The sequence below is a fragment of the Perna viridis genome, chromosome 14 (assembly GCF_037379345.1).
Source record: "Perna viridis isolate PV_CMFRI_1.1 ecotype Kerala chromosome 14, ASM3737934v1, whole genome shotgun sequence".
Classification (NCBI taxonomy): Eukaryota; Metazoa; Mollusca; class Bivalvia; order Mytilida; family Mytilidae; genus Perna; species Perna viridis.
In genome coordinates, this window is record NC_142458.1 from 18,912,879 (window position 1) to 18,939,365 (window position 26,487).

The window sequence follows — 26,487 nt, forward strand, 5'->3', positions numbered from 1 at the left end:
TTGCCTGATTCTTACAAACGTTTACACTTATGAAAGGATCAATAATACAAACTTACAAAGAGCCAAACATTAGATTACTATGTTGAACACTGCTATTGTTAATGGGCGTTATTCTCTAAAGTCATGACAAATAACCCAATCAACGACGACAATAAATCAAAGAGGCAAACCAGTCTAATATTTTAAGTAGCAGTTTTTCCAAAAATAACATAGATAGGAGGTGATTCGTGCATGTCCAAAACCCAGTTATATTTCTTGGTCAGAAAACAGTTATACATCACATCACCAGTTTTCATTTTTATTTGGTCATTGCGCCTTGGAGATAAATTTAATATCGATTGTACATGAAAATGGCACTTTGCAAGAGTTAAGGTTTCATTTGGTCGATTTTAGTGGTTGATTGATACATGTATATGAGTCTTTAAAAAGTGCAAATCTGAGCGCCGAAATGATTATTGTTTTGTGAAAGTGTATCATATAGAGACTGAAAAAGTATCAGTTTTTATTTTTTTTGGGGGGGAGGGGTTTCTTCACCAAGAATCACTTAGGCATTAAAGATGTCTGAGTTTTATATGGACTGGTACTTAAATACTGATTAATTGCCTCGATTGTTATCATGTCAGATTATACTGATCAGTACTCCTCCTGACTTACTGCACTTTGCTGATGCGCTCAAGGAAAGATACAAAGAAGTCGAACAAGAAATAATTCACACTTCTAATATAAACAATAGCTGATAAAATCGGTAATGGACGAATGCTCATGTGTGTATGTGATTTGTTTATGTGACAACGAGTTAAACAATAATAATTCATATATCTATATTTGGTACAAAGTATTAAATCAGCCTTTAATTTAATTGTAAATTTATTTTCGTTCTTTTAGATACAATCGGACCAAAATGAAAAGTCTTCATTAACGTTTTTTTTCTAAATGTAATACGACCGTGTGTGTTCAGATGTACCTAATGACTGGTATTCTAGAAGACCAAAATATATTCTATTATTGTGTTGCATTCTGTAATATGTTGTGGAGAGTTGCAACTGAATCAAGCCTAAAATGGAAGAATTAAACAAACCACGAAAATCAAGGAAATCTAGTTTTTTGGAATAATATAAAATGTATGTAAATCATGATACTGTAAATGTCGATGTACTGTACACGTGCTAAAGAGTAAGCTCTCATCATTACCATTAGAATCAAGACCTACGAATTTTAACATTAAAAAGAATATATACCAAACCAAAACTATGAATCAGGAAGCCAATCAAGCAACTGTGCGTTTTACCAGAATTTGTAAAAAGGTGCTATAATATGTAGCCCCATGTTGAATTCGGGGAATGAAGCCTCTATGTTTTAGGGCTTAAGTATCATGTGCTACAGCAAATTTCGGTACTCGGTATAGAAAATTGCCTGATGAATATATAAATTGAATTTGACAATCAATGTGATATAGCATAGTCGCTGGAATAGGCGTGAGAGTGTTACCACTTTCAGATAAGAATGGTTTATTAATGCCAGTATTTTCACGGTGTGATTGTTTCCTATGTTACAAGTTTTATCATTTTTTACTACTATTCAATTTTGTATAGTTCGTATTTTACCCAAACAAATATTGTTTCGATAACATATTATTTGTAAGTAAGCCTATTCAACCATCTAGTCAACGTATTGTGCTTTCCGTGTTTTATGGAGAATATTGCCATAAAATATAGGGTTGGGGGTACCCGCACGCAGTATTCGTTTATGAGTGCATGAGTTCCGTATATGGGTTAAAAATATTCTAAATGTTTTCACGTGATTATGATATTGAAAATCTTTCTCGGTTATATAAATATTTCTTGTGTTAAAATCCAAAATATTGTTACAAATACAAGCAAATCAAATCAAATCACCTTAAACAGCCTTAACCTGTGCACTGATTACAGTCTATACTCGACGTCACATACAACACATTTTCGAATTGAAGCTCTAATTTTTAAACCGTCGGGAATTATCGCTAGAGTTGTCTCTCTTTTATTTAATATGAAGATAGTTCGCATACATGCATGACGTGTTAGTACCATCGAGTCGCTTATTAGCTTAAATCATGCGTAAAAAATCCTTACGGGAAAATCCCATATTAAAATCCGCCATGTTGGTTTCTACGGGACGATTTGTTTACAAACAAAGTTCGTAAGTTCCCGTCGAACTCCGGTGACAATCGTCTGCTTGATCAACTTCTCGGTATTGTACGTTGTTCGCGTAAAATAAATCCGAGATATCCGAAATAACGCCGAAATGCATTCTGGGTTTTTCGGTTTTTGGACAAACCATTTAAACGTAAACAACATCTCCTAGCAACCCGATCACTGTAAACATGGCCGACTTTTTACAATGTAAATATTGGCACCGAGAATTAAAATCTGACCGGAATTTAACGATTCAATGTTTAGAGAGAAGCCGTTTGGCTAAACGAATAAGCAAGTGATTTAAGACACTTTAAACGACGGTAGGTGTCAATAAAGTCGTAGGAAATATTTTTATTCAAATTTTAACAGTATGTTATTTATGTGACGCCGAGTATACATCATCTGAAAGTCTTTAGAATTTCTGGATTTAGTGTAGCCAATATAGCCAAATATTTCCAAAGAAGAAAATAAACTATAAATTAAGGATTATAGATACTGTCATTTCGTCCTCGGAGCCATAATTGTTTTACCATTCATAGTTTTCTAAATTCAGATACCTTTACGCGTCCCTAATTTGACATTGGAGTAGGACATTCTGACTGGTCGTAGCTTGAAAGGGTTGCGTACGAACACCACAACGCAGTCGTTAATGCAATACACGGAGCGATGTTTCCAACAAAGACAATAGATAAAAAATACTTTAAAGGCTTAAAATGTTTCGTGCACGTTGTATCGTTACAGGTGTTATTATACATGTTATACAGTATATAAGTCTAATAAATAGAACAATTTGACCCGCTGACCAGTCTATAAAGAATTAGAACAACGTTGTACTTTGATATTGGATATTTCTATCGATAGGATCCCCCTAATGTTTACTTTGTCTTTCAATGAAATAGACCTCCGTCATATTAATTTTTAAACGAACCTGTGCCTGGTGACTCAAAGTACTCCTGTTGTTGATGGTGCAAAATCATTATGCTTTCTGAAACGAAAGAAAAGTTTGTAGACTTAAAAAAAACATCGTACACATTGGAGTAAAAATAATTACAATAGAAATCTGAAGCACAATTACGTTATCATTGTACAGATAGCAGTTATCATTTGTATCATCCATTGTATGAAAAAATGATAAATCGCACTATATAAAATAAAATATTTCATATCGGTTAAAACTCAATTATTTCATTTGAATAAACCTTTTCACGTGGTATTAATTAACATGCAGTATAAAGTTTTCCCAGTCAACATCATATGGTGATAATGTCCGCGAGCATAATCACACCGTGTTAATGCCCGATGTGAGAAAGGGAATGAATTGGTATTATGTTAGAAAACATATGTTTACAAATGTTTTTCATGATTATTAAAACAAAATGAATATTATTATCGTTCAAAAAAACATTTTCAAATAAGATATACATGTGACAGCAAGAAAAAGCTTCTCGAATGAAAACAAAATGTTTCTGAATTGTTTGTCACTTCTTTCCTAAGTGTAAACGATTAATATGTCAATAATAATTACGTATAGCAGTACTTTTTAGCGAATTATTTGTTGCAAATTTCTATTTAAAGCCATATTAATTTAAAAATATACGAAAGTCCAATAAAAGATGTTCATACTGACCTTTCAAAATTGTTGTTTTCTTCATTGAATCTTTGTTTCCATTATTTACTTTATTGTAATACTTTACAACCTTGAATGCACGACGAATCTCTTTCCTGTATAAAACTTCATAAAGGTTAGACAGAACTCCATCTTTTTTGTCCAAGCTTTTATTCACACGATCATTTGTTTTATAGTTTCTGTATCACGAAATGTATCATCGTCTAATACTTTACTTTTACTTATACCATAAAGTGTATTTTTGTACATTCCAACTGAGTTGTTGTAAATGTTTTTTTTTCTTTTGTGAAAACTCTATAGCCAAACTGATTATCTACATTTGCACCGGTTGTAAAATTATTTGTTGGTTCATCATCATCCTCATGTTTTCCATTATTATGTTCAAAACTTTCAACTTGTTTGTCATTTAGTTTTTCTTTTTGAACGGTTTCGTCATCGCAAGTTGGGCTGTAGACGTGACTATAAATATTTCCATTTCCGGTACCAGCATAGCATCCGCTGTGATTAGAAATATTTCTTTCATTTTTGGAAACTTATTTGCATGGCTGATTATTTACATTCGCATTATTTGCAGAAGTATTTTTAGGTTCATCTTCATCATCTTGCTTTTCTGAGTTCGTTAGTCCTTCATCATCTTCAAAACCTTCATCTTTGCTGTCACTTTGTCTTTCTTTTTGATCCCTTAAGGGGCTGTTGCCGTGACTATGAATATCTTCCGACTGAAAACATAGTATTACTGTGATATTTATCATTCGCACCATCAATTTCAGTATCTTCAACATTTTCTGTTGTATTCTTATTATCATAGTCATGAACTTCATTGTTTTCAAGTCTATCAGTCTCAAAAGGACCACTTCCATCTTCATAACATATGCGATCTTCACATTTGAATGTATTATTTTCACTTCTATCGCATTCGTTTCTGATTTTAGATTCCGTTGTATCATCAATGTTTTCTTTTTTCTCTGAAATATTGAGTATATGTATTGTTATTGGTATCTATACACGAATATATAAAATCCTGTTCAAAGGTGCTTGACCGGACAAAGGAGCGACTTGACAAAAAACCTTTATTATTTGTAAGTCCATAATTCAGATTAACAAGCCACTGCCTCGTATATTTCAACAAAAAGAAAATTCTGAACCTTAACACGATTGTGATCGATCTACAGAGAGTGAAACTGGGAGGATTTTGGATGAAGGAACTCCGTGTTTAACATCCACACGGAATAAATTAAAAATATATTTAGTTCTTCCTGACTTGTACAGTTTCTTTTTATCAAACTGTTGGTAAATAATTTCAGTTTTATTTATTTTCACAAAGTTCAAGACCAGCAAAAAATGTGTGTCTCTATAATACAATGTTCAAGAGTTTTGTTTACTGTCGATAACATTTTAACCCGTCAAAAGTATTCACCTGATTAGGTAGTGAATTAAGTTCACAGATCATTTACTTTCCTACACACTCAGTTTGTTAAAAGTATTTAAGAATGTCAATAGTAGATCGAAAAATTTGCTTTTATATGTTTTCTGATAGTTTATTAGCATCTTTATCGGTATTGTTATATATGCTTCGAGACTTATATATTGTTGTTTGTGCTGCATCGTCATGACTTGACGATGCGATACCCATTACGTTTGCTGGTTGTCAGCTTCCTCCATTTTTTTAATATTAATATAATGCACCCTGATATGGCAAATGTCTTTTCTTCCTTGAATCTGACCGTGACAATAGTCCAAATTCATACCATGTTACACCCACTGCCCGGTTCTAACAAAGAATGACACTTGAAAGTGTTACAAAACAAATACCCCCAACAAGAATCATTCCAGTAATAATTCAGATAATTGAACCATAGATAATCTAAAATGCTGAGCTCTATGCAAATTAACATTCAAAAGAACTTCCCGGCTGACCACTCTTCCTAAAATATATGAAAGTGGAAATTGATTGACTGGTATAGGCGCTTGAATGTGCTATCTACAGTTGTTGGTGTGCGTTAGACACCCAACAGTTTAACAGAAACACGGAGACTATCAATACAAAAGGAAATGAGAGAACCACAATTGGAAGTATACAGATCAAGTCGTCTGATAGCTGGTATTTACAGCCATGGGGGAGGCCTTGTGGGTAGCATTAGAATTGAAATTGTCTTTTGACCCTTAAATATTTCTATTTACAGCTGATTTATACATACCATCAAATTTCTTGTTAAAACAATCTAATCCCTGTGCATCATCACCGTCAATGTCTTTGTCGTTGTCCTCATTACCATCATCATCATCACCATTATCATCATCATCATTACTAATGTTGTCTTTATTGTTATTAATTTTAGAACTTCTTATTTGTTAACAGTTTTGTGAATTCCCTTTATTAATTAAAAAAACGTGTAAACGTTATGTTAAAGTCATGCTGGCATCTTTGTCCATAAATGATTTAATCTTTTGCTTATTCTCTCATGATTTAAATGTGATACATTTGTGCATATATATTAATTATACTTTTTCCCCGATTCGATTAGCACGTGTTATAAAGCCAGGATTCACATATTTTACTATATCGACATCATTATAACATTTTTTTTGTTTGTTTCAGAGTTTGATATTAATACAGTCTATATAACTATGTAGATATCAAGAGGAATTTTTGATACATAAATTCTATGGGAAATAAAGACGCCATTGAAAATCTGTAAAATGCGAATAATTTGAATACAAACTATTTTCGTAATGTTAATACGTTAAAACCGGTCTAACCAAAAGTCTGAAAAATCCGAAAAAACTGTGATAACAAGACATTTTTAATAACCGTTTTATATCAACATGTCAAAAATAATATATTTTGGACCTTTGGCTGTTTAAACCAAACATTTTTAAAAAAAAGTCTAAATGTGGTTCGGTTTAAACAAGTTTCATTATAGTTTCAAAATTAAAGGTACTCTATTACTATTGAACTTGTACAGTATAGATAGTTTAAACAGTTGCTTACCATCTGCCCTAGGCTTACGCATTTTTCCTGTTGTATTAACATCGCCATTGTTATCATCGTCATCGACATCGTCGTCGTCATCATTGCCATCGTCGTCGTCATCATCGTCATCTTCATAATCGTCATCATCGTCATTTTCAACAAAAACAAGATACGACAAAACAATGTAAATTTATAAAAACAATTTGTCCAACAATGTCCATTTTCAATAAAACACCAAGGCTCCCGTCCATGTACTACACATGGTAAAAATTATCTGTACTTTATTAGACTTCCCATTACGCCATTTTCTCTGATACGCTTTGTAAAATTATTTAACTTCAACTATTTATCATCATTGCATCACTCCTCGAAATGTGTGTTCTGCATACCAAAAAGGGGTTGTACAACATCTGTATAATTAATATTGGTTTGTATTTTTACGAAAGTTCGTGTATACCCATGTGGATGTTAACTTTGATTTTAATATTCTAAAATTGTAATCAACAAGATTTAAACTTCGAAAAATCGATGACAAACAAATATATTTAATTAGGTAAAATAGCAGATTAATCAGAACATAATTAAACAAAGTGTTATTTATTGAAATTGTACTACCTTGTCTAAAAGAAGTCGAGTCTTCTTCGCAAGTTCACACAAACATGTTACTGGTTTATAAAATATGTTTAAATGAATGTAGACTCTATTGATTCATGTGTGTTTTGTTTAACGTGTGCTGCGCACATCATAACAAAGCCAATATCATTGAATTGTCTGGTTCATACTTGACGATTCATGAGATGATTGAACACAGCATCAAACAAACACGACAAAAACATTTCACAAAATATGAAATATCTCATACCTGCTTTTAGGTCACATAGTACGAAAGTAGATTCATGAAAAGAGTTTTAGAATTATAAACATACTGCAATTATTCTTTTCCATCTTCCAGTGTGTAAACGCGTCTGATACATTTTTACGTTGGTCTGTAATAAATGAATACTCCTTTTTAATACAAATGTTTTATGGTCGTCAACATAAACTCGTGCACCATGAGAACACATTTTTTTACCGTGTAAGTTTTCTTTTCCTTTTTCGTCTACTGAACACGGTGTCTGTTTCTTAAAAGGAAGAAGACGCTTACCTAATCGGTACACCTAGACCAATACCCAGTTACAAGTGGAGTCAGGGATCCTTATTCAATTTTGTTTCTATGTACTTGTTACTTCAGTTATTCGATGTTCTTAGTTGTTTGTGTCTATTTCAAACATCAAACTCATTAGTCTGTCTTCGTCGTAGACCATGTTATCACGAGTACATGTATATTGCATGTTGGTTTACAAACTTATTCCTTTCTTCTAATCCGTATAAGGTAATTACTCACTTCTATGGACAAAAAAAGTTATTATCGCTAAATGATTTGAAAATTATATCATGTTATTACCTCCGTCTGCTATTATACTTATAAAATTAAAGATACCGTACCTTCAGAAAGTAAAGAAGGGAGAATTAAGTCCACATCGAGGCCAGATATGTCGTCTGTATAAACACTTGAAGCATCAATGACTCGTTCCAGCAGTTGACATATAGCAGTTCTAAAATTTCTTAGACTTTTGAAAATACTCGAGTCATTGTGAGATCAAGTATAATTGAACCGGGTAACACTTGATTGATGCACCGCTTTGTTCCTCAAAAGGCAACTTTCCAATTGCATTAACTTCATGTGATATGTTTAAACCACGAATCGTTGCGCTCATATTTTGCTGCTCTGTTACAAGAAATGCAATAAGTAACTGGTAGAAATAGATTAAAATAATGTTGGACGATTGTCACAGCAAAAATAAATTTCTTTTACGTTAGAGACAGTTCTTATGCGCAATATATTATGTAAGGTTAGAGATGAAGAAAAAAGACATTTTAAATTGGATTATAACTCACAAAAAAAATCAGACTGCTATTGTAATTTATTTAACACTAAAAAAACTCTTTCCCTCTTTATGAGGTTTTTTTTTGGTAATTTTGGTACGAAATATACTATAATCCGTTTTCTTACCACAGGCCTGATTTTCCACTAGAATTGTGGTTACCTGGATTACTCTTTTAATAGAGAAATGGAATTAATTACATATTCTAAGACAATAGTCACAACAATTTATCTTGTTTAAATTAAAAACGTTTTGACAATCCTTAGCATTTCCTGTTGACACCTGAATGTTCAAATTCACTGGAACATCCCGAATTATTATTATTTTCCGACCCTCTATAAAGATAGAAATAAACATATGTTCAAACTAATAGGTAGGTGAGTTTAATGATAGTTTTCGTGCATGCATTTCGTATCACAATTCTTTTTCGAAAGGAGGGTTTGGTTCGTCCTTTGGTCGCAAGTTAAATTAAGTGCATAATGTAAAATGAAAAATGAATAAGTAAACAATGGCCATGTAACAAAATAGAATTAGATTCAAATGAAAGATAGATAGAATGATCATTAAGTACCAGTCCATACAAAATTCAGTGTGGGTGATTCATGATGTAGAAAACAAACCACCAAACAATAATTTTTCAGCCTACGTATGCAATATTTCCGATGATAGTCCTTTCTATATTCAGATCTATTCGAGAAAATTATACGTTCGTTTCCCTCTGCAATCAGCCAAAGCAAACCAAATCAAGAACGGTATCCTTTGCAAAGTGCCAACATTTGGAACAATCCATAGAATTGATTTCTCTAAAGCGCAACAACCAAATGAAACACCAAAACTGATTATTTGATCAGTACTTGTTTCTGGTCAAGACAAAAAAAGTGAATCGGGTGGATTTGTTACATACATGTTTCACCTCCTGTCTAATTTGATTACAGATTTGAAAATTAAGAGGCCCACATTATATGCCTTTTTCAGGAGCAATAGACACCGAATGAGAGCGAGAAACACCAACTGATTACAACAACAAAAAAGTCAACATTACCAAGGAGATTCAATGTAATAATAATTTTGACATCACAATGTACCTATTAGCATTTCTGAAATACGCACTAAGGCGTTTTAGCAGTCATCCATACTCTGATACTTTTTTAACTTAATCCCGAGTAACAAGATTTTTATTTACAACATACGAAATACATACCTATCTTCTAAAACCTCAAAACTACTGGTATTTTGTTGAAAATTCAAAGCAAACAGTTGTTGCGTTGCTTTATCTGTCAATGAATTATATCAATGGCATAAATTAAAACTTTGGTAAATGCGACGAACAAATTAAAGAATGTTTTATAACCGAAATGATGGTTTTTTGATAGATTAATACAATAAACATGTTCATGTATGTATACCGCCAAAATGTGCCATATAAGAAAATAATATGTTGTTCTGTTCCTGTGATAGTAATGTGATTATCATGTGATAGTGATACCATAATTAACATAATTACCATACAGTGGTTATACATGTAATATGGTTTAGGATATGCCCATATGATGGACGGAGCTCAATGTCGTATCAAAAGACAAAACAGCGCCTCCACACTTGCATAATTGTCTACTTCCGTGCCGACAAATTTCGTCAGAATATTTTTAGACATTCATAGTTCTGGTCTTATATTCTACATATATATTCTACGTCGTTGAAGCTCCGTTCATATTTTAATTACATGATCTAATATATGACTTGCTAATATATGATAATACGAACGCTCGATTCATATGATAATCATGATTTGCATGTTTGTTTACGTGACATTTTTGAGCAACTCGGCCGGGTTTTTTTTAGAAAAAAAAAAACAAAGGACGCTTACCCTACCGTAATACCTGCTACATGCTTCCCGATTTCAGTTGTGACTGATTTCTTCATTGACAGCATATCGGAATTTAATTTCGCTAACATCCTCCATCACAAAAACGTTACTAACAAAATTACCCCATATTTCAAGAGGGTCTGCAGTCCTACCACAACACCTGTTACTCCCGCAGTGGTATTAGTTCAATGTGGATCCTGAAAAATTCGAAAGATCTTTTGGAAAAAATTAGTTCAAGACTATTATCTGAATATAATAGCATTAAAACCTATGATTTATCAGCACTGTATACGTCTATTCCCCATACTCATTTAAAATCCCGACTTAAAAACATTATACATCGTTGTTTTTCCAAAAAAGATGGTACACCTAGATACAAATATATAGTTCTTGGTAGAGATTCCTCATACTTTGTAAGAAATAATTCCAAATCATCTTCCAAATATACAGAGGAAGATGTTTACAAAATACTGGAATTTTTAATCCACAACATATTTGTCCAGTGTGGTGGACGTGTTTTTCAATAAACGGTCGGCATTCCAATGGAAACAAATTTTGCTTCTTTACTTGCTGACCTATTCCTTCACTCTTATGAGGCTGACTTTATAGCTGATCTGATCAGAAAAAAAAGAACATCGTTTGGCTAGATCCTTCAATCCCAGTTTCCGCTATATAGATGACGTATTATGTTTAAACAATCCTAATTTTGGGGATTTGATACATCGCATCTACCCAAAAGAACTTGAGATAAAGGATACAACAGACACTACGAAGTCAGCCTCATATCTTGACCTACACTTAGAAATCGATGCTAAAGGAAAACTATTGACCAAACTTTACAACAAACGTGATGACTTTTCATTCAGAATTGTCAACTTTCCTTTCATCTGTGGCAACATCCCTTCAGCACCTGCGTATGGAGTGTTCATATCACACCTCATACGTTATGCCAGAACTTGCCGAAACTACGCAGACTTTTTGTATCGTACTAGAACTCTAACAAATAGGTTTCTGGAACAGGGTTATGTTGCTACATGATTGATGTCATCACTACAGAAGTTTTATGGTCGTCGTTATGGTGTATCCATTTGCACCATGAAAACTGATTTATTCAACGGGTCATAGTTTTCCTTTCCTCGTTTGTCTACCCCGGACTTGACTTTTTATGAGCAACTCGGCCGGTGTTTCTAGAAAAGCAGAGGACGCTTACCCTACCGGTGCACCTGGTCTATGCTCCCAGTTTTTAGTGGAGTCCGAGTTGCTCATTTGCTCATGTATCTATAATTTTAGTTAGTTTATGTTCTTTGTTGTGTTTTCCATGTCGGGTCTTTGTCCCTGGATTACATTCTTTTGATTACTGTTATAACCTTGGTTCCATTGATTCCTCTTACAATATATATGACATGACTGGTATTTTTTATTATATATTTTTTGTTTTTATGCGTGTTGTTTTGGTTAGTTTTGGTTAGTTCTTGTTCTTTGTTGTGTACGTTTAATTTGTTCTAGAAATATAACACCACTCGAGCTTGGTTCCCTTGATTACACTTGTACTCTGCACCTGCAAAAAACACAAAGAAAAGATAAACGTACTATCTTTCCATTTTTCAATCTCATATACAAGTTCACTTGTTCTTTTTTTTTAATTTCATCTTCAGTGGGTTTAATTGCTTCAAGAAAATCTTTCATAACATCAAAAGATCTTTTGTACTGCTCTTCGTTCCAGTCCGTATTTTTGTAATGTGCCCAACGATTTCTAACCATTGTTCGAATCTGAAAAAAAATGTATATAAGATAATTTCAATAGGAATGCGATTCAAATATTACAACTTTATTGTTGCTAAAAACATTTAGTCTAAACTATGGAATAAAATGATAAAAAAAAACATTAGGTCAATAACAAATGAAAGGTCTTTCCCACCAATTCTCTTCTAAGAGCAAGCATGTTCACAAGGAATAACCTTTACCTCACGATAAATGGCTCATTGTATAACAGCCTGTGGCGACGTGTCGATCGACACGACTTATTTCTTGCATATATTTTAAAAGGCGAGGTTTTTGACAATTATTAAATTTACAAAATAGTTCTGATTCTTAGAAGTAAGATGAATTCTGTAGTAACTGTGTAGTTATAAACTATTGTTTCCTGTCAATTTCATCAATACAGTTAGTTGAGATAAAAATGCACTTGTGATTTTCATGAAAATAGAAAACAAATCAAAGGGAGATAATTATAAAGTATTCCAAAGCAAAAGGTCTCAATAGGGTGTGTAAGTCTTGTCATGTGACCTCGTGATTTCACAAGAATGGGTCCTAGTCTTTCATTCAAAAGCATAGAGATTTTTCATTTAGAGAGCGTTGAGTTCAGTGTTAAGGGCAAAAAACTTTCTGTGCAAAAAATATCATTAAAAAAATAACTATTTCTACATGATAAATGAAGTAAGAAAATACATAAACTAGAAGATTTTGCATTGTTATACAGCGTTTCGAGTACCCGGAAGTAAACAATAAAATACAGATCGGTCACCGGTTTTCAATACGTTCTACATCGGAAATTCCGGTAAAGATAATGAAACAAGAACGAGACTTACACACCCTATTGTCACTTCCAGGTCAAATGGCCACCCCTCTATGCAATTCTAAAAAATACACACTGGAAGTAGATCTATGCATTGGAATTTGATAAGCTGTGTGTGATATTCAAAAGTAATCAAAATAAATCACTTGATGTGCACTTTTTAATCATAATTGTAATTTATTAGATAGGTGTATGAATAGTGTTAACATGTGTGAGTAACTTGCCGCCATCATGTCAGTCGACACAACAATGTTGAAACAATGTGGCATTTCAGTATAACGGTATCACTGATGGTTTTAAAGTTAAACGACCAACCAAATTGTAAGTCACGAAATCGCGTAATCAGGGAAACCTCAGATTTTTTCGAAACATTTAAGAAAATTTTCCCAAAATTAGTTTTTTCGCCACGGGGCAGATAACTCTGGAACGACAAATGATCACGTCTCTCAGGGTGAATTCCAAAGTCTTATCTCAGATTGCAAAAGATGGTCAGAATCTTGTCGCGATATGATTTAATGAGAAAAGGCGAAATTGGGCGGCAGAAAAAAAATTAAAAAAAAGAATAATAATAATCAGAAGAAATACAAGAAGGACTTCCCATTGAAATGGAAAAGACCTTAATATAATTTGTTGAAAAGGGCTTATATTGGTTATTCGAATGAAAATATGGTATCCTGGAGTTAATACAAAATATATATATATATATATATATATATATAATTTTTGAAAATGTCGCATATTGGTGTATTTTCACAGATTTCTGAAAATCGTCAAATTTGACCGGAAGTATGCATTGTGGCATATCATTGGATGTGGAAACATGCTTCTAAATTGATTGGAAGTAGTTTGAGTTGTCTATCTTGAACCATATTGGCAAAAATGGCAAAAAAACATTTGTTGACCATTAAAACAAATGACCTTGACCTTTGACATTGATATTTTTAGGTAGCATTTATGCTCCTGTTCGAGAATATATATAGTTTGTAGGTACTTTTATTTGAAATCAATTGAAGAAATTGACCGATCCTACCCAAATAGCTTTAAAAATCAGTTTTTGGGCCATAGCTCCTACAATTTTGAAAATGTTGAATGGACACCTATACTTTTCTTGTAGAGCTCGTTATTTTAAACATTTGTGTCATTTACAGTAGACCTCTATCGGTAACGGTTGTGACATATTGGCAAAAAACTGCCAAAAATCACCAAAAATACCTGTTTTTGGGCTATAATATCAAAACGCTACATCAAAACGCTTAGTTTTCTCATACCAAATGTAGATCTTATTTAGATAAACATTTTATGCGTTCATCATTTTCTTCTATCCGGAACGGTTTCGGAGTCCATCCCATAACAAGGCCAAGGTCAAATTTCAGTCACCTTTGACCTTGACATTTTTAACATACAATATATCATCTAAGATCAACAGTGAAGGTCCCAAGTCTGCACGACTTACGGTTTTCAAAGTCCTATCTCAGATTGCAAGAGATGGTCAAAATCTTGTCGCGATATGCTTTAATGACAAGCGAGGAAAATTGGGCGGCAGAAAAAACAGACTAATAATAATCAGAATAAATACAAGAAGTTCTTCCCATTGAAATGGAAAAGACCTTAATAAATGTAATTTGGTAGCATAAAGTCAATTTAATATGTTTGCAAATGCAAAACAAATACACTGATAAAAATAATCTGTTGTTAAAGATTTGATATAGAACTTACTAAAACTTTACAAAAATCGAATTTAAAATAACAACACTAATTCTTACTAACTTTTCCAACTTGTGTTCTGACATTTCCCGGAAACCTATCAATGTTGTAGATTATACTTAACAAAGCTGAAGCATCACATTCTTCAAAACTTCGGTATTTATTTTCTCCGGGAAACACAAAAAGATTGCTAAGATCAACATGCCCAGAAACCATTTAGTTCCAATTTTGTCTATTGTTTTTTGAATTACCATTTATATTTGAGTATTGAAGGGTTAAACTTCCGTATGCTTTTAATATACGTGGATGACACTGACTGTCAATTGTATTTGTATCCACAAGATCTTTATATAACTTCCCAACAATTGGTTCAATGTACTTTCGGAGGAACGGAGTAACAACTGTGTTAAGGCATATACCGGATGCCAACCATCGTTCGTCGTTTTCACTTAATAGATTTATTGGAGCTAAAGTTGAAAATAGAAACGATTTTAAATAATATGATATAAAACATGATTGTTAAGGTAAAAGGTGGATGACTTGAACAATCTGTTACCTAGTCACTGTGTTTTATACTCATAAGATCAGATCTCACAAATTTCATTATCTAATACAAACACATTTTATATTCCGATAATTGATTTAACTTACTGTTGTGAATTTGTATCATTGTCTGCGTTATATACATACCAACTGTCTTAATGGACCCTCCTCCCCTTTATTCAGAAAAAACTTGTGTGATAAGACCATGGCTAGAATATCCCTGTATTGGGCATTATTTTTAATTAGAACGTGTATATAGAGACTTTACTTGTGTCCATGCTTTGGCAAATTTCACTGTATCTACATTTCCCGCATTGTGTGTGTGATATTTGTTTTTAACATATATTTAGTTTCAAATATAACTCTTTTGTATATTTAAACCCTAAATCGTCTACCCTATATCGCACCCCTTCGCAGACCATATCAAAAGTATGATTATCATGGTCCATAGGTTGAGATATACTGCATTGATACAGATCTTGACATGTAACATTCAGTATGTCATGTGTCATGTTAACTTTGTCTGGAGAATGTAAACGACATTGTATATATATATATATTATTAATGTTGGTGTGTATGTACTTTGCATGTATTGGACGACGTTGATTTGTAGATGCTGCCAAATAAATATATCAGTTTAATTGGGCTTGTTCAGTTTAACTACTACACGACCTGAAATTTATTGTAATATCGAGACAACACGATTCTGCAACACCTACCTGACAAAGTTGCATCCTTTAGTTGGTTAGCCAGTCCATGTACCAGTTGTCGACAACATTGTTGTGACGCCAAATTGATGATTGATTCGATTAGCTTTTGGAGTTCTTCTTCCACTAAATGGGCCGTCTTCGTTAGTTTTTCTTTTATTTCGCAGACATACTCTAGATCCTTCTCTTCGTGAAGATCAGTTTTTTTCTTACAATGCAAAAAGTTTAATATACCAAATATGTCACCATCTACGCCAGATGTAACTTGATAACAACACGCATTCATGTACTTTTTTTGTCTGATCGTACAGTCCATTTTTTCGCATCCAGAGCAGATGGCTTGATTTCTTGAACGAAGCTCACGTAGATCCCTTGATTTACTGTTGTAAATTTTTTCGAGAAGTATTTGTGAGAAAGTAGTACCCATGTCTAGAAGGAACTTTAGTCCTGGTAAACGCCATTCACTTGCTCGAGGAACTTCAAAAATAATTATCGTCAATTATCACCTACATTAACAAGAAAATATAACAAAATACTCAACATACACAGCGATGATTTTCATTCGAAGATATAGTTGCAAACAATATGCAATGTTCATAAATTTAGGAAAGCCTTTTAGGAATAGCGATTGGAGTAGAACATTGCTTAATTTAGTTTTTTTTTCTAATTGATATTTTGTTTGTTGTAATCAATTTCGTTTGTCTTTAGACAATCCTAGAGTCGGGGATTTCATAGACCGCATCTACCCCAAATAAATTGAGATAAAATGTCTTACTGGTAGTATGAAGTCGGCCTCAGATCTTGACCTACTCTAAGAGACCGAATGAATAGAAATCTAGTGACCATTCTATACGAAAAAAAAACGCGATGTTTTTAATTCCCTATCGTCAACTTTCCGTTCATCTGCGGTAAATTCCATTAAAACTCTTCCATGGTCCAAATTTTAAATTGAGTCCAGTTTGCTCATTTACTTTTGTTTCTATGACATGTCAATTGGTCATTTAATCATATTTGTTGTGAGTGCCTATTCTCCATGTCTATTTTTTTTTATTCTTGTATAATATTCTTTTGAATACTGTTCGAATTCTTGTTAGCCTGATTTTCTTTTGTCTCCCTATAAGTATCGTCAAGATATTCGTTAACATTACGCAAGTTAAAAAATACAAGAAGATCAATCTAATAAAAAAATAAATCTATCAATTGTTCCATTCAGTCACTGAATGTAGGATCTATCAACACTCCATTCTATTTCCTGTGTCGATGATCTTTTACGAGTCATCGTTTTTTTTTTCCTTTAATAATGCTTTCAAAGTCAAGAAAAATGTAATATAGTTGTCTGATCAGAAAGCTAGTCAGAACGGGAAGTAGAATGTAGTGTAGGATGCACTATACAGATATATTTAGCCGCACTTACTCGTATACCAAGTTGACTCGGTCTAAGTTTGTAAAACTGAAAATTTGAAGTTTAAATTTGGTAAAAAAATATTGATTAAATGTAGTTTAGCTTTTATACATAGACAGAATGCACCCATTTGACCGGGACTAATTTTGTAAAACTAAAAGTTAAAAGTTGAAATTTGGTGAACATATTGATTGAATATAGTTATACATACATAGATGTGATAAATGTATTAGGTTCTATCCTCAGAATGATAAAAAAACAGTGTAGTGATATTGATAATCTGGCTATATTTGACAAGACAAGACAATACAAGACATTGTGAAAAACAGCAACAAGATCTGTATGAATGAAACTGACTTAAAAGTTTGATTCCATTCCTGCATTACCTGGGATATTCAAAGTACACAAATACAGCGCAGACTAAGAATTACAAAGAGACGCAATAGGCATGATTTTTATTGTACAAATATGCCCTTCATTCGTAATGTGCAATGCTATTAAAAATTAAAGCTCCTTGAATAGTCATTAATATCAAATTGGTATGCCTGGTTAGCTAAAATTGTAATTTTAAGTAATTCAGGGAACATATATTAGAGGGCATGATATAAAAATGGCCATTTCCTTGTAGTTCCATGTCTGTTTTTTGATATAGTTTTTTTTATCTTATTAGATTCACAGTACCACAAGCTTTTATGAAATATGAAAAAAAGGATTTCGAAATACACAATATCGAAGTCTTCTAAATAAGGAAGTTTGTTATGTTTGACTAGCGAACAGCAACTGCACGCAAACAGTGGTCCTATCAGAAAATCTTTTTTCTATGATTTCTAATGATACATAGTAATTATATAAGTATGTTTATATATTTGATGATTTTAACGGTATTTGGGGTCTTTTAACTACGGTCTTGCACAAAAGTACAGTTCTTTTAGAGTACAGGGTAATTGGCTATACAATGTATTTTGATCTTTTGCAGCGGGTTCTATGTCTGGTTCTGAGGTTCAACGAGTAGATTGGCGTCAGTTAATTCTGATACAGTGAAGTTCACTATTGCAAAAGACATCATCCCTCAGTTGTGAAATTGGTATTAATTTGAACTTTATGGTCGATGCTATGATAATACTTGTTCTTTAAGTTAGCAGTGTCAACAGAAGTTTTCATGCCGCAAACAACTTCTTGGTGAAATTTCAAATTTTCATTTTACTGTGTATTTGGATTTCCTCCCAAATGTGACCCTGATTTGTGTGTATGTGACTGTACGTCACATTTCAATATCGAATTTCTTAAGCTAGGTGTCATCAATTATTAGAAATGATATTGGGGTTTGTAATTGCACCTCATTTACAAATTTCGAAACAAATATTTCCAAAATAAGAGGAGTTAAATATTTTCAATTTCCGTATGCATGTGAACAAACATTCTTTTTTGGTTTTTTTGACAGCGAGGTGTTCAAAAAGTCACTGTGCAAATGCTGAAAAATATTTGCTCCTTTATTTTTAAGATATATTAGCAACAGTCTACATTCAGTATGTACCGTCAACAACATTAAATTACCAAAATATTGATCGGTTGAACATGTTCAAAAACATTTTTACCCATACCAAGATTGCAGCCTTTAAAAAAACGGAGAAACGGAAACAATTCAATCCCCGAAAGTACCGCTGTGCATTCAACGTACAACACCTGTGTGAATGATCTGTCCCTTCTGATTAGGAGATTGGTATACGCCACAATCTGAAAAAAATGTCATTTAATAAACATGGCATTGTGACGTCACACCTCCGACGTTCTTATCAATAATATCATCATTTTGAAATGTGCATCTGTGCCAGTTAGATATTATGAGGTAAAGTACAGCAAAACTATCGATATTCCATATTATAATGTAAGGAAATTCTTGATAATAAAGTCCGTAATTAACAGTTAAACAAACTATACCGAACAAAGGTAGGACCATAAATGTTTCCGTAAATGTCAAATGTCCGACATTTAAACTTGGTTCTTAAGAAAAATAAGTTGTATTCGTGAAATGATTGTCAAATTTGTAATGTGTTACATTCTGAAAACAAACGTTACACAAACCAAAAAAAAAAAACCAACACAAAAAATCAGATATTAGCGTTTACTAATATTTTCACCGATATATATCCATTTTATTACAAAGGTATAATTTATGTACTACTCACCATGATGAATTACACATTTTCAGGACACTGTATATTGTGTATTTTGAAATACACAATATCGAAGTCTTCTAAATAAGGAAGTTTGTTACGTTTGACTAGCAAACAGTAATTGCCTGCAAACAGTAGTTTTCTCTGTAAATCTGAATAATAAAGTCGGTAATTAACGGTTAAACAAACTATAACAAATTTTGGTAGGACCACAAATATTTCCGCGAATGTCATATATCCGAAATTTAAACTTGGTTTTAAAGAAAAAAAATGTTGTATCCGTGAAGTGATTTTAAAAATTTGTAATGTGTTACAATCTGCACTACTCATCTATGATGAGTTACACATTTTCAAGACACTGTATATTGTGTATTTCAAAATTTCGAAATGAGGAAGTGAAATTTGACTAGCGAAAAGTAACTGCACACCAACAGTGGTCCTATTGAAAAATCTGGTTTCTATGATTTCAATTGATACACTGTATATTGTGTATTTTGAAATTTCTAAATGAGGAAGTTTGTGAAGTTTGACTCGGGAACAGTAACTGCCCGCATTTTTTGTTTCTATTATTTATATTGATACATTGTAATTATATAAGTATGTGTATACATTTGGTGATTATAACCAAATGCTAATTGACCCCTACATTTTGCACACAATTGACAAAATGTTTCAAAAGTGGGGCTTCAACTCCCAGGCCCCTTAGATCCAATATGCATTTGAATTGGCCCAATTTAGGACCTTGTCAAATAGCTGAGAGCTAGATTGGGTGCAGAAGGTGGGACTTGTAAATAAAACCAAAGGAGAATTGGGATCTTTTTACAACGGTCCTTGCATAAAAGTATGAGTTATGAGTATAGTTCTGCTTAAGTTCAGAGTGGTTGGCTTCACAGTTTACTTTGATCGTTCATTGCAGTTCTTTGTCTCGTTCTGAAATTCAGAATTAGATATATAGATATAGAATTAGAATAAATACAGTCTCGTGATCCTTTTTCATTTTTGTTCAAACTTTGAAACCATATTGACTTTCTAACTATTTTAATGAATGCATGCCTATTATTTCCGTCAGGGAGTGTAAATTAAGTCGCTGATTTTTGTAATCATCATGAATAACATGCATTGTGTATCAACGCATAGAGAGGATGGGCCATGTGCCAACTTTCAATATAAATAAGGTGAATAAATCTTAATGAAAAGTTTGCATATCGCCTTTCCAGGGAAGACATATACTTGAAGCTATTCGGATTTATCAACCATCAGTATTTATGTAAAGAAGAGCCTTTAGGTTTTACATCTAATAAAGGAGTTTTTTCGAATTTTTTAACAAGTTTTTTTAAGGAATGACTGTTATATTTTTTTCGGTCTATGAAGAACTAACCTCAATCACGTGGTGGACACTACTCAACCTGCGTAGCCTGTACCATGAACTACATATTGGTATCTAGGTGTATTGTATTTTTAGAGCAACAACGATGTATAATGTTTTCTCTAAGTATGGTGAATATAAATAGTTGAAAAATCATATGCTTTAATGTTATTGTATTCTGATAATAATCTTGAATTGAGGGTGTCCAGAACATCTTTCGAATTTTCAGGATTCACATTGAATAAATACTATTACACGAGTAACAAGTGTCGTGGTCTAGGACTGGAGACCCTCTTTGACAGCAGTGAGTATAAAAGTTACAAGTTTTGAAAAGGGTTTGGTGGTTTACATTTTGCAGATCCAGCAATGTAACGTTGTTTGTATGGATTCTTGTGGAGTTTGGGAATCCAGTACATAGACGATAAATTACATTCATGGTCTTTGGTAGAGAGAACAAAACAAGAATAGCACATATTTATGGTTTTCCACTATCTCTTCTTTGGACAGTGTGGTAGCAGTAAAGATCTTATAACTGCTATCATTTTCTACGTCTACCTCTGATAATAAACATTGAATGTAATACGATTTACAGACAAAAATGATATTGTTTATTCTGTATCTGCTGGTACGACATCATATCTAAGTGAGAGGTGTAGAATAGAGTTTAGTTCGAATGTGATAAAATCCAAGGGGTTTTTGTATGAAAGGACAATGAAAATATCCTGCTACGCAAGTTATTTAGTGTGTACCACGGGCGTTGATGTTATTTCAAGTAGACCGAAAAAAATGTTATACTTAACTCAAGTCGAGTAAATCATTAAAAAAGGCCGATGACGTCATAATCGCATTAAAAAATTTGGTCTGTGAGATGATGGACCAAATATTTTATCCAGTCAGAAAGCGTGTTACTTCTAAAATCAATTTATTACGAAATAAGCTGTTTTGTGGCTGCATGCTTACACTTAAAAACCGTGAAAGTGTGAACTATTAAAACGTTATTTTGTATGGATATATTTGAAAAGCGGGTTACGGACAAATTCACATGTATGACGTCTTACAAAGCAAAATTATACAAAATAATCTGGTTTATTCAAGGAGAATCAACCAATCAGAAAGCGTGTACAAATCAAATTAAGTTATTTACATTTAACATAGTAGTGTTGCACACATATTTAGAACATGGACTTTATTCACTCCCTGTTTAAAACTACATAAAATCCATAACAAAGGCATATAGCAAGGTAATCTACTTGTTGAACCAAAAGAACTGTCTATAAACTGTCACTAAAGATTTATATATATCTATATTTAACTCCTTCCTGTCACCAAGATGTTCTTTTTTGTTTTTGCTTTTTTACTTATATCTTTATTTTCATCTTACAACTTGACGCGTCATCCCCACAAAGTTCAAGATTTGTTTTGAAACTTGTTCTCTTCTTTGTTTTTACTTGTTATTTTAACTTACATGTTGTTCATATCTTCTGTATTGTTTGACCATCTGATTTTACAAATTTTGATTGATTGCATTTTAATGCTGCCCGTTTGTGTCGTAATAGAAACTACTGTTAAGGCATCGACCATTTTAACTTGAGGGGGACTGGGATATATTTGAAAAAAAATGTGAATTTCACTCTGATGAAAAATTTTTAAAAATCTGTAGCAAGACAAAAAATTAAATGAAGTTCAATAGTAAAAAAAAGAATAATGTTGTATTCTGTTTTTCATAAACAAAGTTTATGCAGAAAAAAAATAATAATAAAAAAAAGGAAATGAGAAGAATCTCATGTACATATAGTGAATGCACCATAAACTACCATTCAACATGTTTAATTATTAATGAAGAAGTATGCAACAAATGTCTTTAATATAAACATTTTACGGTTTATAGTCGAAAATTCATAATGTTATAATGAGCTACTAAATGAATATCAATATCCAGGAATTTTGTTTTATATTAATCCCGTATGTTAAACTATTAGAAAGATGCAAACAATACACGAACTACAGCTAAACATTATAACCAATTTAGATTTTATCTCCAATACAGAAAAGATAAGAATACCATGCCGTCCGATTATTTCCCATTGTGGAAATTGCGTAGGCTTATTGACTCATTTTTGCTACCTATAGTTAAAACCCAAGGAATTTATGTACGATACAGCTCGGAATTTTTACAGTTTTTAAATGACAACAAATTTCCTATGTAATTACGACATGACAAGCATATGTTCAGTAATAAACTAATAAAGGCGGTTGAAAACGTTTACTTTGGAATTAAAAAAGAAGACTATGCTTTACTTTTGAGCAATAAGAACTTACTTCCAATATTATAATTTGTTGTTTTAGAATAAGTTCTTAATACCATGTGCAATGAAGACAGTCCCTAGCCCTGACATATGCGACATACAAGCGTAAGAACTTATTAACTATATGGTTGAAAAGTTCCCAAACAAGCACAATATAATTAGTTCAGTGATGATGGCTTTATTGTCTTTAATGGGTCTTTTGATCAACTTTAAATGTTATTTAACATTGCTAATAAGAACCTGAACTACTCAAATTTATTTATACGTTATCTAAGTCCTCAGTAAATTTGTTAGAGAAAGTGCAATTAAATTCAAATGGAATAGGGTGAAACCTTATGACACTTTAATTGTTAAGACTTAAGAGTAGTCCAATGTGCCTGAATGCGTAATCCAAACAGTTTTAATTCATTAAAAAGTTACTCAACTGCAAAGTATACAGCTTGTTATGCCCGCTAGCAGAGCGTGTGCTCTCATACTTAAAGTCAATAAAAAATAATAATCAAAATGTATTAACATTTGGAACAAAATACTATCCAATATTACACACAATCTTGTATTTGTTACCAAAGCACTGGTCTTATATAATTAATGACCCTGAATGCTCTTAACTATTTGAGCGACCACTAAAGCAGACTCTGGTCAAACCTTAATAATGCACGCACATTTATTTCATGAATAACTAAACTATAAATATTACATTAGCACTTTTTTTATCTTGTGAAGATAAAATCATCACATGTATATACTGTTCTTTAAATATGCATCTTTTACATAATACATTTAATTACAAAACTAATAAATATTTTCACTATATGATTGGAAGATAATGCAACATTCGTGAAATGTACGTGTGATATGTGTATATGTATTACAAAATACATTTGATTTCACTTAACTATAATTTTTCATCCGCCGATGAAACTTTTTTTCCTTAAGAGTACTTCAATGATTGCAAGTTGGAGCGTGAAGACATAATAGGAAACCGGAAAAGCTGCCCAGGCTGAAATAGAAATAGAGCGCTACAACCTAGCAATTTTGGGACGATGTTACATGTAGATGGACAATACACTACAAACAATGGAAAGGAGTAAAATCCACATACATGTGTATAACACAAGTTGCCAAAAGGAACTTGGATTCTCGAAGAAAGAATACAAGCCATGGTTATCTGGCGATACAATCGAAACAACTGAGAAGCGTAGGTCTGTTAAGATACAACTTGACCAGTTCAAGACAAGATTGCCAAAAGAATGGTTGACAAGCGAACATATAAGCATTAGGAAAGAAGTAACGCGAAATGACCAGACATGATAAAAAAACCTACATCAACGAGCTCACTTCAAAAGCAAAAAATGCAAAGGGCAGAAATAACACAAAAACTGCGTACAACATCACATGCCAACTGGCAGACAGAAAGACCAGCACATCCAAACCAATGAAAAACAAATATGGCAATGTGATAACAAAACTAGATCGTCCACTTTTAAATGGATAAGATGTATCATGCTCCTGATGCACCTCCTGGAGAAGACCTTGATATTGATACTGGCCCAATCACGAAGGATGAAATCATAAAAGCCCTATGAGTAAGGACTGGAAAAGCCCCAGGACCGAACCAAATTTCCACCTGAGGTCTTGCAGATCAACCCGAAAAAAACCTGCATCTCGATTGATTGATTAATTGTTGAGGTCTAACGCCCAAGTAGCAATATTTCAGCTATATCCAGGCGATGAACATGAAACAAATGATAAAATGAACATGAAATGATGATAAAATGAAAAATGGGATAGGACACAAGGATAATGGGGTCGACAAATTTTGATTGCCACTTGAAAACTGGGAGAGGTGGGTAGGGTCGGGCAATTTAGCCTTTTGTGACGGAGCCGAATGGTTCCTACTCAGGTAGAATACCACAGATGGGTAATTTAACGTACGAGGAACGTTGAATCAATCTCAATACGTGAATTTCGTCCCACCCTCACCAAAAATATTGGGAGGTTGGGAGGATTTTTATTTATTTATTTTTTTTTTACTCCTTACCAGATATTTGTTAGCCTAATTTTATCTTTTTGGTGTATAGACATGTTCTAAATTCATAGCCACATCAGTTTCAAAGAAGAAACATTATTTTGTTCACCAATAATTGATAGATTTGTATATTGTAGTGCCTAAATACAAGAAACTGAAGTAAAAAAAAAACCCTGATTTTGAAATTCCCATCTCATTTAAGAAAATGTCATTTTTAGGGGCGGGAGGGGATGTAAATATATTAATCAATTTTATTTGGTTTTAACAAAAATAAAATATCTGATTATCTGCGTCTTTACTGTCATATGTCTTCTCTTGATATTTATATATAACATTTTCCATTTATAGTTTATCGTAAATTTGACTGGCCAAAAAAAAAGATCTGCCATATTCCTGAAAAAATTATAATTAAATGGCTATAGAAAAAAATTTTTTTTAAGAAGAATAGGAAAAACATATTTGGCAACATTGAAAATCCCAGAATTTATAACTCATTCACTTGAAAAACTAAGTCCAGCGCCCTAGACCACTCGGCCAGCTAGGCTATATAAAATACTACCATACATCGTGTACTAAGTTACAGCTCTTCTATTTAGAACAATGGATTAAGTACTTGAAATAGTGGAATGCCCAGCTCCTATTTATTATTCGGTTGACTTTTCCAGACTTATACTTAATAGTTGAACAACGTGTCCCCAGTTGTGTACACTAATTACTGAATGTTTATTGAAAATTCCATAGATAAAAACAGTAATATTGGCACTTTAGGGACCCAAAATAATTTTGATCGGCTGTTTTATGTCATAAACATCCTTGGTTTAATTAATTACTATAATTTTGTTATGAATACATTAAAGATCGACATTGTTGTGGGACGAGTTGAAATCTCCATGAATAATTATCTCCCTTGATAATAATGGCAGCCTCCATAGAAAAAAGCAAACCAAACACGAAACATTCGAAACCATCCCTCTCCGATTCAAGTAGTTTTTACAGTTTATAAATTTTTGCACCCACTCTTTGCAATTTTGGATTTATAGCTGCTGTGTGAATGAGGTAAAATTTGTATTCTATTTGCATATCCTATAATCCATTATTTTTATATTGTGCTAATTC

The 26,487-nt window shown here is 32.7% G+C and overlaps 2 protein-coding genes and 1 long non-coding RNA gene across 5 annotated transcripts in view; 1 reads left to right on the forward strand and 2 right to left on the reverse strand.

Moving 5' to 3' along the window:
- Window positions 1–792: 792 nt before the first annotated feature.
- Window positions 793–8,648, reverse strand: LOC148598505 (uncharacterized). Its single transcript, XR_015918682.1, has 6 exons — window positions 8,258–8,648; window positions 6,791–7,758; window positions 5,997–6,170; window positions 3,799–4,763; window positions 3,100–3,156; window positions 793–1,054 (listed from the first exon to the last, which is right to left on the reverse strand). It is a non-coding gene; the product is annotated as an uncharacterized LOC148598505 (long non-coding RNA).
- Window positions 8,649–11,874: 3,226 nt separating this feature from the next.
- On the reverse strand, window positions 11,875–16,593 carry LOC148598506 (uncharacterized). Of its 3 annotated transcripts, XR_015918683.1 has the most exons (3): window positions 16,107–16,593; window positions 14,907–15,310; window positions 11,875–12,334 (listed from the first exon to the last, which is right to left on the reverse strand). XR_015918683.1 is itself a non-coding variant. In XM_088561970.1 (2 exons), the coding sequence occupies exons 1-2, from the start codon at window positions 16,519–16,521 to the stop codon at window positions 12,318–12,320; spliced, it is 432 nt and encodes a 143-aa protein (XP_088418096.1). In that variant the 5' UTR covers window positions 16,522–16,593; the 3' UTR covers window positions 11,875–12,317. The 3 variants fall into 3 exon arrangements, 1 of the variants encoding a protein (XP_088418096.1); XR_015918684.1 differs by lacking the exons at window positions 14,907–15,310; window positions 16,107–16,593 and adding an exon at window positions 15,495–15,560; XM_088561970.1 differs by lacking the exon at window positions 14,907–15,310.
- A 9,688-nt stretch (window positions 16,594–26,281) lies between these two features.
- LOC148598507 (putative leucine--tRNA ligase, mitochondrial) overlaps window positions 26,282–26,487 on the forward strand; it is a 31,573-nt gene continuing 31,367 nt past the window's right edge. The window contains exon 1 of the mRNA XM_088560864.1: window positions 26,282–26,427. The gene's annotated coding sequence lies outside the window, so the exon portion shown is untranslated. The remainder of the gene's footprint in view (window positions 26,428–26,487) is intronic.

Coding starts and splice junctions, on each gene's coding strand:
- LOC148598506 (XM_088561970.1), bottom strand. CDS start 16,521: ATGGGTACTACTTTCTCACAAATACTTCTCGAAAAAATTTACAACAGT.